Below are 12056 nucleotides of genomic sequence, written 5' to 3'. Positions count from 1 at the left end.
TTCCTGGAATGTCGCCAGGAATTACACAAATTGTTTTCTCTTTATGAATTCTCTAGCAAACTTTTGTCAAATAGTCTGTGTGCAAAAGTTTGTAGAGGTGAATTCAGGTGATTACTCACCAGTCTGTCGCTTGCCATGTATCTCACTTACAGCAAACATTTCAAATGTTTTTTTGTCATATTCTGAAGGGTTTTTTTGTACCTTGTGCTGCACAGAGTATATTACAGGTCTCAGTAACTAATTGAAATCCCACCAGGATCTTTAAATGAATAGGTCAAATTACAGAGAGCTGGCTGTGTCTGAATTGATGAATAGGATGTTCTGCTGTAGATGATAGATACCCACCTACAATGGAAATGAATGAATGAGAAAACACATGAAGCCCGAGGGAGGAAATACCAGAGCTATCAGTCCAGAAAACAGACTATCTTTTAAATATTAACATGTCATTTGCAACTGTTATTTGTATAAATCAGAAAGTAGTTGGAATGGACAAGTTCCTTGAAGCGAGGTTTCTTCACTAATCTCATTCTGAAAAGCTGGTATATATACCACTAAGGAATGGTTTTCGAAACGTAAATTGAATCCTGTTCTAGGCAAAGATATGGTTTATTGTACATTCTGCTTGTATATGTAAGGGCGGTAGTAATGAATGGTTGCACAATTAACTTTACATGGAGGAGCAGCAGAGCTGAGATTGCACAACTCATTATCTGGTTTTATTGTACATTGACTGCACGTATATTCACTGCATTATCTTAACTTACTGAGTTATCACAATGTACAAAGGAATCAGTTTAATGGCAGACGTGGCTACAAATTGAAGTATAGAGAGGGCTGTATTTTAAGGAGTTATCCATTAGGACCAATTTTGTCTGGGTTTTGTCTCTCTGGTTTTAGACAAAGTGTGGCCCTGGCAAAATATTCACTATACAACCCCCAATTATACTCTCATACAGTGACCATATAGCAGAATATATCAGTTCTGCACAGAAACTGTACAGACCATCTAAGTGATTAAAGTACCATTATATCCAGTGATTCCAAATGACGTAATCTACAACTAATTTTGCTCAGTTTCTCTTTTTTCCATCTGGTCCAGACCAACATGACAACTCCTCCCAGCTATGACTTGTCTTTGCAGAATTTAAAACACAGAAATCTTTGGCTCTTCGCTTTCAGCATCTTCCTTATGTTATTCATGCCTCTACACAATCTCCCTATTTATAGCACCCCAGATAATGATAATGTCACCTGTAGTACCCTATTAAGTAATAGTATACCCACTTTTGTGTCTTTGTAAGCCTCATAAAGTAAGTATTGATTGTGTACACCCACACAGTAAAAGTGCCCACACTCAGTAATTATGCTCCTAAGCAGGTAAAAGTGCCCCCTATTTAGCCCCTCTGAATAATAATGCCCCCTGCATGGCTATACACAGAAACATTGCCCCCTGTATCCCTTTTATGCCCCCACACATACAAAATTGCCTCCCATATACACCTCACAATGAGTGTCCGCCTCAGAAATAATGCCCCCTGTAGACCCCACACAGAAATATATACCTCCTGTATGCCATCCAAAGTAGAAATATCACCCCTATATGTCTCACACACAGAAATATTTCCCTTGTATGCCCCACACATAGAAATAATGTCCCCTGTATGCACCCAATACAGTAATGTTGCCCCCCCCCCCCGCCATGTATGCCCACTCAGTAATGGTGCCAATTCACACTTTAAAAATAATGGGTGAATCTTTAAAAATTATTGGAGAATGTAAAAAAAATATATCCGTTTTACCTCAACTTTTCCACTTCCTTTTCACTCTGCTCACTGTTCCTCCAGACTTGCTAGTCTTCACGTGCTTCAATGTCAGCATCCAGTCAGGTGCTTAGACACATAATTGATGCTTCCAATCACTGGCTCAGTTGTACACATGCTGAGGCCAGGGATTGGCCATGAGCAGGATGTGAACAGCTTCAAAAAGATGAGTAGTGGAGACCAGCCAGGTCAGAGGGAGGGTAAAGGGTGCAAAAAAGGTGAGATATGTTTCTATACATATACATATATATATTTTTTTAAAGATAAGTACAGCGCTGAGCCATACCTGAAGGCCCCCTTCGAGATGGGGTCTGAGGGAAATTGGCCAGTTGCGTCCCCTCTAATGCCAGGCCTGCCTTTGGTGAACCTAATGTAATCATTTATTATACTTGAATGGGTTTTGTGCAATATGGGACAACCCCTTTTTGATTTCCTAAAATTGAGCTTGTATGCACATTCATCTACTGTTGTTATTTTATATTCAGGTCCTCAATTGTGTTAATCCTGATAATGTGAACAGCCCCATGATTCCAGTGAAAATCCTCAACTGTGACACAATCACTCAAGTAAAGGAAAAGATCCTGGACACCATTTTTAAGAACCTTCCCTGCTCACATCGACCCAAGGCAGCAGATATGGATTTAGGTAAATATATATCATATTTTAAGCAAACAACTACAGTACAAAGAGGATGATGCACTAGCAATGCACTAATTCTCATTAGATGAGAAGAAAATCAGTGTAAGTTAATATTCTACTAAGGCAGCTTTAATGGAAACCCTTTTAAAATGTGGCTAACGAGGCTAACTGGTCTCTTTTGGTCGTGGTAACATATCATGTACTTGCCAATCACAGCACCGGCTTCGTGAATTATCACTAGCAACCCCCTTGCATTGTCAAGCCATACTGTCTAATACATAATGCTTGAGTCCTTGTAGCCACGATGAACATCTTAGTACTGTACAACTACAGTCTTTTTCTGTCACTTACTGTAGTTCTGCTCAGTGGAACTATTGTAGAACCAAAAATCTATTTGAGCAGTTATCAAGAATGATATAGTCTGTAGCAGACCTCAAAAGTCAACTGCCCGTTTTGCCGCTACAAAATGGATTTTTATTAAAACAAATGGCCGCATCTCTAATTCCATGTTTGATTCAGAATTAGAATATATGTGTATGACAGACAATAAATGTCTGGGGCCCATTATATTCTCTCAAAGTAAGTAGCAATGAAAAAGCTTGTTATTGGCAGTGTCCTTGGCTTTTATTTCGGATATTCTCTGAATTGGAGCTTCCTGCAATACTCGAGGTAAGGAAATTCAGCAATTCATGTATGCAGTGAAAGATACACTATCTTCTGAATGAAATATAAAGAGTTCACAGCTGCTGTCTTCTGAGTTTGCCTTCACCGGCACTTCTGATTGGAAGGAGAGATAAAGTTAATGGGATTTTTACTTACCTCTCTCTACAAGGTAGAGCTGAAACAGATTGGATTGGAGAGTGTCTGTCTTTAGTGTTCCTGCTTAAAGGAGCTCAGTGATCTGATGACAATGTATAGGACACACTTTCCTATTCTTAGACTTGGTGAATATGAATATCTCCTGGAGGTCACCTTTAGCTGAGTTTTCTAAGTAGTTTATTGGATCATTCATTAAGAAGAAAGACATTAAGAAAAAATAGGTGTCTTTCAAGCTTTCTGCTACAATAATATATTTGAAATCAAGTCTGAAACACCATGTAACCTTGAAAGTTAAACTAAGAGAATCTTTTAGCATTTCTAATATACTTGCTGCAGTACATCATTTCACTTTTTTATTGTCCCTAAGACCTTACAATAGTTATTACAGAAACTCCTAATTTGCCCGTATACTGTACTACTGTATACATTAGTTATTAGCATTGTCAACAGTATTATGTGACATTCTAAAGCTGTTCTATTACTGTTTATAGTAAATGATGCAAAACAAAAATAGTTAAACTTAAATTCAAGAAAGAGCACAAAATTTTAAATAAAAAAATATTTTATTTATGACTAGAGATGAGTGAGCATACTTGTTAAGGGCAAATACTCCAGCGAGTATTGCCTTTTGCGAGTACCTGCCCACTCGTCTCAAAAGATTCGGGTGCCGGCGGGGAGATCTCTCTCTCTCTCCCCCCTCACCCCCCCCCCCCGCTCCCCCCTGCTCACTCCTGCAACTCACCGCTCACCCCTGCCGACACTCGAATCTATTGAGACGAGCGGGCAGGTCTATTTCTGACACAAGTAAATGCAGGATCACACAATAAGGGTGAAGTCCAAAATTCATCTCAATACACATGTAATCTAAAACTGGTAAACTATACCTCAGTGCAAGCAAATATTCCCACTGCCTCCATACTTAAAGGGGTTGTCTCGCGGCAGCAAGTGGGGTCATACACTTTTGTATAGCCATATTAATGCACTTTGTAATATACATCGTGCATTAAATATGAGCCATACAGAAGTTATTCACTTACCTGCTCCGTTGCTGGCGTCCCCGTCGCCATGGATCCGTCTAAATTCGCTGTCTTCTGGCGTTTTTAGACGCGCTTGCGCAGTCCGGTCTTCTGCCTTGTGAATGGGGCCGCTCGTGCCGGAGAGCTGGTCCCGCGTCGTCATCGTAGCTCCGCCCCGTAACGTGTGCCGATTCCAGCCAATCAGGAGGCTGGAATCGGCAATGGACCGCACAGAGCCCACGGTGCACCATGGGAGAAGACCCGCGGTGCATCGTGGGTGAAGATCCCGGCGTCCATCTTGGAGAAGGAAGAAGGAAGACGTCGCAGAGCGGGGATTCGGGTAAGTAATATATATATATATATTTTTTTTTTTTAACCCATCCTTTGGGTTTGTCTCGCGCCGAACGGGGGGCCTATTGAAAAAAAAAAAAACCCGTTTCGGCACGAGACAACCCCTTTAAACATCACTACAAGAAAAGTAAGTAACAGTGATCCAGGACCCAGCCCTCCAATACGTTATTTGCCTAGCTTCATCAGAAAGAGTCTCGTCAGGAGGCATCTGGTTAATTAAAACAAAAACAAGTTATTAAAGTCAATAAATTAAATGACAGACAATTAACAAACATATATAAATACTAGAGAGGAGTAGGAGTAGATCTGGATCCATAGTTCTAGCAATCATTTAATTAGAGTGTTCACCATACATGACTCCTTTGAATAACAACTCTTGCTTTACCTAGATGCCAATGTGCAGGAAACAAAATAGACTGAAAGAATAAAATCAGCAAAGTCATTATATTAATTATTAATGAAACCATCTGTATAAACTTAGAAGAAGAAAAAACTTATTTTTTTTAAACAGCACCACTTTTGCTCATAATTAGAGATGAGCGAGCGTACTCGGAAAAGCACTACTCGCTCGAGTAATTGGCTTTATCCGAGTATCGCTGTGCTCGGGTCTAAAGATTCGGGTGCCGGCACGGAGCGGGGAGCTGCAGGGGAGAGCGGGGAGGAACAGAGGTAAGATCTTTCTCTCCCTCTCTCCCGCCCGCTCTCCCCTGCTCCCCGCTGCGACTCACCTGTCAGCCGCAGCGGCACCCGAATCTTCAGGGGCGAGCACAGCGATACTCGGATAAAGCCAATTACTCGAGCGAGTAGTGCTTATCCGAGTACGCTCGCTCATCTCTACTCATAGGCTGTCTCTGGTATTGCAGTTCAGCCTTGTCCAAGTGATTAGGGTTCCTCTACAATAATAGGCATGGCCTATAAGCAACACTGGTGCTGTTTCTAGAAAAAAAAACACAAACTTATTCTTTTATTTTTTTAAACAAAGTTTTTATTTGGTTTTCAATCTTATATCGTTAGTAATGTGCAAGTCAGCAAATGCAAAAACAATAAAACAAAGAAGGTGGGAAAGAGAACAGAGGATGGTTAGGAGGGGGGTAGGGGGGGAGCGTTTCCTTGTCCTTCCCAGCTTGGTAGGAGCGACAGGCTAATATACGTTAAGTTAAGGCCCGTGTGTGTATCTTAGATTGGGTGGTCTTTCTGCTTACTCTGAACTAGTCTAGTCCAGGGTTCCTAATTTTTCTTGAACTGCCTCAATCTATCCTGCTGAAAGACGGTTAGTTCCTCATAGGAGAAATTCAGAGCTAGGGTGTCTTCTAATTCCTCAACTTTGGGGATCAGGGGTGTCCTCCACTTTCTGGCAATCAGGAGTTTTACAACACATGAATGGCACGTGATTACCCTATGTAGGTAGACTTTAGAGATGAGCGAGCGTACTCGGAAAAGCACTACTCGCTCGAGTAATTTGATTTATCCGAGTATCGCTGTGCTCGGGTCTGAAGATTCGGGTGCCGGCACGGAGCGGGGAGCTGCAGGGGAGAGTAGGGAGGAACGGAGGTAAGATCTTTCTCTCCCTCTCTCCCGCCCGCTCTCCCCTGCTCCCCGCTGCGACTCACCTGTCAGCCGCAGCGGCACCCGAATCTTCAGACCCGAGCACAGCGATACTCGGATAAAGCACATTACTCGAGCGAGTAGTGCTTTTCCGAGTACGCTCGCTCATCTCTAGTAGACTTCCTATATTTAGCAAAAGTAGTCCTATTTCAGGGGTAAGCCGAGCATTGGCTATGTGGAGTCTGGAGAGCAGCCGACGAACCTGATTCCAAAACCAGACTACTATAAGAAACCTTTGCATTCAGTATTATTTTCCATTTGACTTTTAAAGGTCATAGATACAGTTTTTAGATATCACCTCTATTTTTCAGAATGGAGACAAGCAAGTGGAGCTCGAATGATCTTACAGGATGAAGACATTACAACGAAAATAGAGAATGACTGGAAGAGACTCAATGTTATTGCACACTACCAGGTTTGTGATTCTTTTTCAATTTAGCACTATGTTTTACTGAAAAAACATATGACTGTGTTTACAAAGATAGATAGATAGATAGATAGATAGATAGATAACAGATAGATACAGGGGCGTTGGTTGCTAGGGTCTAAAAAGATCAAAGGCACAAGCCCCAACACTATGTATCAACCTCCCGACCATTTGAAACATTTTTCTGCAGGCTGAACCCATTTATACTGGTCACACATATCTTCAATATTTGAAACACAAATAGCATACATGGCTTATGTCTGACCATTGTCTATGAGCATCCCACACTCTCCGCCATACTGTGCACATTTCGAGCCCCTTTACCTTCTGTATCATCCCATTATCTGTAGCATGTAAGCTTGTTGGAGCAGGACCCGCACCCCTACTGTTTCCATCAATCAATTACTACATGTAACAGTGTTTTTGTATCTTGGTCCTTTGTATCTGTTCTCCCCTATTTTGTAAGCACTGCGGAATATATTGGCGCTATATAAATACAGTTTATTATTATTTTATGACCGCATACAACAAAACTCAAAATGAATACAGACAACACACTAAACCCATATATATATATATATATATATATATATATATATATATATATATATATATATATATATATACATATACACTATAAGACTGCAGTGTACAGAATGGCCTACAGAGGGTGATAGACAGCCATTCTGATATCTAAGAGTAAGAGAACAACTGTGGGTGTGACAGGAACTAGGTAAAATGATCAGTTCATACCACACTCAGGGGGAGAAAGCTGCCTACTAGCCAGAGAGAGACAGGCTGTAGAAGCAGCGGTCAGGAACATAGAGCCTGAGGTGCAGTGTGGACCATTTTGAGCCCATCACCTGTCTGAAAGAGGACACCCTCTAGATGCCCTGGGTGTGGGATTAGTGATGGAACCCTGTAGGTTGTGAACCCTGAACATTGTATGTACCACAAGTTTTGCTGTGCCTTGATGTGGAATAAAACTAGTAAGTGTCGGATTTTAAAGAAGTTCCTGCCTCTGAAGCGTTTGTACATGTGAGGTGCCCACTCGTGATGGAGAAGTTGGCAATCCTGCAGGCAAGTAACCTCAATTTGCCAAAATACACACACACACACACATATATATAGAGAGAGAGAACATGATATACAAGGGAGGACACTGTGTATACTAAGCTGGCTATACTCATTAAAGACTCTTCAAAGTGGTCTGAGCAACTTTGGTGCGGGTGGCTGCTTCCTGCTTTTGGTGTCCTAGATAATCTGTGTGTTGTTCACTGTGCTCAGGGACAGGTGTTAGTGGTCGGTGTGGGTTCCCTGTACATTTCTAGCCAGACATGCCCTGATAATTATCCCTATGGCTAGTAAAGTACTTCAGCCACCCCATATAGTTGGGATGGGGCCACTCAGCCATATTAGTCAAGACTTCCAGAACAGGGAAATATGTGCATCCTGATCCTAGTGGTGGGGGTCATTACAGGATACGGGGTTCAGGAGGGACTGGCTGGCATTGCTACCATGACCTTGCCAGCTGCAGGTAATCCAGGTAGGGTTTTATATTGCAGGCACATTGTACTCTGCCTGTGCAGCCTGTGCTCTCCCCTCTCCTTTTCTGTGCAGTCTATCTGCCTGCTGATGTGTGCACCATCTGAAATCTTCTCATCATTGGAAAACATTGTAGGTATTGTGCACATGCAATCTACATAGCATGCAACAGTTTGCAGTGGGAGGAGGTGGGCAGCCTGCAACTCTTCCTCAGCAGTGCGCTTTGTGTGCAGTTACAGGCTCTGATTAGTGGAGCTCCACTAATCAGCACACTGCTTGCTTCTTACTCCAGAGGGGAGGGAGGAACATTGCTGGTCTCCCTCTTCCTCTCTCTTGAAAGTGGCACGCCAAGGGTCATGTCTTCTTGGAATATTATTATTAGAAGAATCTATTAAATGTTACAGCTACTATATTGAATTACAATACCGCCTTGCAGATAGTTGACAGCATTTAACATTTTCTATGGTTTCTGTAAAATATTGGTTGACTCTACTATGCAATAAAATGAATCTCTCTTATAAAATGACTTCAACTACACTACTTATATTATTATGTAGTACATTATATTTTTTTCTGAATGCAGTTTACATACATATTCTAACAGTTATGACCTGAACTAAACCTAATACTAATGGCAATCTCAATGGGGATGAGTGCGGGCTGATATAATAATAGACTATGTAAAAATGTAGACGAGAGCCTATAGTACCGTATATACCTATGGTACTCAGATGTCCTCCAGTCTGGTCTCCACCAGCGATAAATGATCATACCTTCTATACTTGGCTTATCCATTACCTCATATTGAAATGGTTAACTGAAGTTACTGCTTCCATTTGTGGAGATTATTAAATGCCATACTTTATAGTCTGATAAGTTGAATGTTGAAAGGCTGAAAGCATGAATGTCTGATCCTTTCTGTCATCATATATTTACCTGGTTTGAAGTTGTCATAATTATGTGCAATTAACTTGTACTCGCACTGAAAATTCAATGTCATTAGACCCTTTAATGTAGGTGTACATACCTGCTAAATTTACTTAAAGTAACCGAAATGGGAACAAATCAGCTGTTAAGATAAGACTATGACATTATATCAGAATGATAAAAATAATATAGAACCTAAATTAGAGGTATGAAAGATATAGTGCACTAGCCTGAATGTTCCAGCAACCCCTACTTAAACCATTCATTTGCTAAGGTAGATGGTCCTTTACTATCAGGTACATTGAAGTTCTAAAGTTTCCTAATTTTTTTTCTTAAAAAAAAACTACTTACCCCAGAAAGCTAAAGGTCTTGTTACTTCTCAACATAATCTCCTTTTTCACATTTTTCACAATGTCACTTTCCGCATCTTCAGGTCTTCACACAGGATGGTGTGCACAGAACCTATGAAAATACCAACTTTGTAGGCAATCTCTTTCACAGTCAATTAGCTGTTATTCATAACCACTTGCTCTACTCATGCAATCATGTTGTTGGACTGGCTGGTACATGGCCGAGGCTCTTGCGATTCATTCTCACATGATATTCAGCCTTATTTTAGCTACCACAGCTGCCAATGTACATTTTGCATATCAATAACATCTTCACCAATCTCACTCAACTGAAGATAAAAGTCAATGGGTGTCATTCCATGAAAATAAAGAAAACGGATGATTACATGCTGTCCTTGGAATGTGAATGTCGCCATTTGAACTTGAATGCATCTTGTAGATTAAGCCACAGAGTATCATAATTTATAGTTATATGAATGGAGATGAGTGCATATGGCATATCCAATATGGCAGTCAACAAAGAACTGTCTCAAATAGTTATGTTTTCAACTATGTTCTCATCTGCTTTAACCAGAACTTGGTTAAAAGTGTCTGGACAAAATAGAGCAGTATGCTGTAGTATTTTGTCCAGGAAAATGCCTTAAGACATGACAAAAACCTGGAAAACCCAGCTATAGGCCCCATGCACACAGCAAATCTGGATTCTGCATGCGTAATCCCACAGCAGTACCCGGCCCTGGCAGCAGTGGCATCCGGGCATACCTGCTAGCTTGAATCTTCATCTATACTGTGGATAGTCAGTACGGCTTGCCATCGGACATGTGCAGTACAATTTTTTTCTTAAATTCCTGCTTCTTCCGCGGAATCTGTGGGCCATCCGCAATGTCAATTGTAGATGGGCCATGGGTTGGACGGCTTCCATTGACTTCAATGGAAGCTGTCCGTGCGGACACCGCTGGAAAATGGAGCATGCTGCAATATTTCATCCGCAAGCGGAAACCACAATGGGTCTCCGCTCATGTGCATGAAGAATTACTTTTACATTGCATGCTATGGGCAGTATTTGCTGCAGAATCTGGAGAAAGTCTCCCACTCCAGATTCCGCAATTCAAATCTGCCCGTGTGCATTCAACCATAGTCAGTGGGATCCATCAGACAGTTTTTGTTTGTCATGTGCCTGATTTGTCACTTTAATTATTTCTGCTGTTTGGCTACTATGACATAAAGTACAAGTATGAACTCAGTCTAACAGAAAAACTATCCTTGTTGCCCATAACAATCAATCAGAGCTCAACTTATATTTCTTGAACCTTTATAGAACAACGGTCGCTGTAATGGGTAACAATTAGAGATGAGCGAACGTACTCGTTTCGAGTAATTACTCGATCGAGCACCGCGATTTTCGAGTACTTCCGTACTCGGGTGAAAAGATTCGGGGGGCGCCGGGGGGCGGAGGAGGCATGGCGGAGCGGGGGGTAGCAGCGGGGAACAGGGGGGAGCCCTTTCTCTCTCCCTCTCCCCCCCACTCCCCGCTGCAACCCCCCACTCACCCACGGCGCCCCCTTAATTTTTTTCGCCTGAGTACGGAAGTACTCGAAAATCGCGGCGCTCGGGCGAAAAAGGGGCATGGCCGAGTATGCTCGCTCATCTCTAGTAACAATGCTAGTTTTTCTGTAAGACAATTTTGATAAATGGGTCCATTGTCATTTACACTTTTATAGAGAACACAATATTGGCTGCCTTCAGTGACCCAAGGCATGCAAATCTGCTTCCTTGGTAAAAAGTAATAAGCTGGACAGTAGGAGTAATTAATGATTTTAAAAAAAAATCAGATTAAAAAATTAGTGTCCATGAAACTGTTCGTATTTCCCAAAGTTTGTACATGTTCAGTGGGTCTTTGTATTATTGCATTAACTATGAAAAGAGCAGTTTCTGCTTGGAATTCTCGCATTACTTAAAGAATATTTGCAAAGTGAAAACTGAACATAAAAAGGATAAGGTTAAGGGAGCTTAGACAGTCATTGCTATATAATAGAGATAAACCTTTCCTTTTCAGTCCAACTGCCAATCATCTAGAATGGCCTCTCTCCCAAATGCTGCTGGCATAGTTTATCTGCTGCCTTTGCCAGCCTAGAGAGCTTGATAAAATCTCACTTTGTTCATTAACGTGCAAATAATTTTGGAGATAAGCCGACTGGCCTCTAAAACAAGAGCCCTGGGTGCTGTTCTGGCACCATCACTAAATTAAATGTCAGGGTGTTGTCTGTTGGCATAGGGTACAAACTGGAAATGAAAGAGCAGATTAGAAAGTAATTACCATCAGAGAAAAAATCATAAGGATAAACATTTGTTCCTTGAAGGACAGGAAAAATACAAAACTATATATTTGTATAGCGCATTTAAGTAAAGTATAATCCTATGTATAACACATTATGATTCATCTGACTTAGATGCACTGTTCTTTTTGGTAAAGAATGCAGTAACCACACTGTATACGGCATAAGTATGCTTGATTGTCACTTTCTACCCCCAGAACATTACCAAATCTGGTGTG

At 41.3% G+C, this 12056-nt stretch overlaps 1 protein-coding gene across 2 annotated transcripts in view; it reads left to right on the top strand.

Annotated features, from left to right (window-relative positions):
* Window positions 1-12056, top strand: part of PLXNA4 (plexin A4) — a 683798-nt gene that overhangs the window by 610767 nt on the left and 60975 nt on the right. For both annotated transcript variants that reach the window (XM_066592134.1, XM_066592133.1), the window contains 2 exons: window positions 2309-2468; window positions 6565-6668. In XM_066592134.1, the coding sequence (XP_066448231.1) occupies window positions 2309-2468; window positions 6565-6668 (264 nt within the window). The remainder of the gene's footprint in view (window positions 1-2308; window positions 2469-6564; window positions 6669-12056) is intronic.

Source organism: Eleutherodactylus coqui, chromosome 2 (assembly GCF_035609145.1).
Source record: "Eleutherodactylus coqui strain aEleCoq1 chromosome 2, aEleCoq1.hap1, whole genome shotgun sequence".
In the NCBI taxonomy this organism is placed as follows: domain Eukaryota; kingdom Metazoa; phylum Chordata; class Amphibia; order Anura; family Eleutherodactylidae; genus Eleutherodactylus; species Eleutherodactylus coqui.
This window is presented reverse-complemented; position numbering and strand designations above follow the sequence as displayed.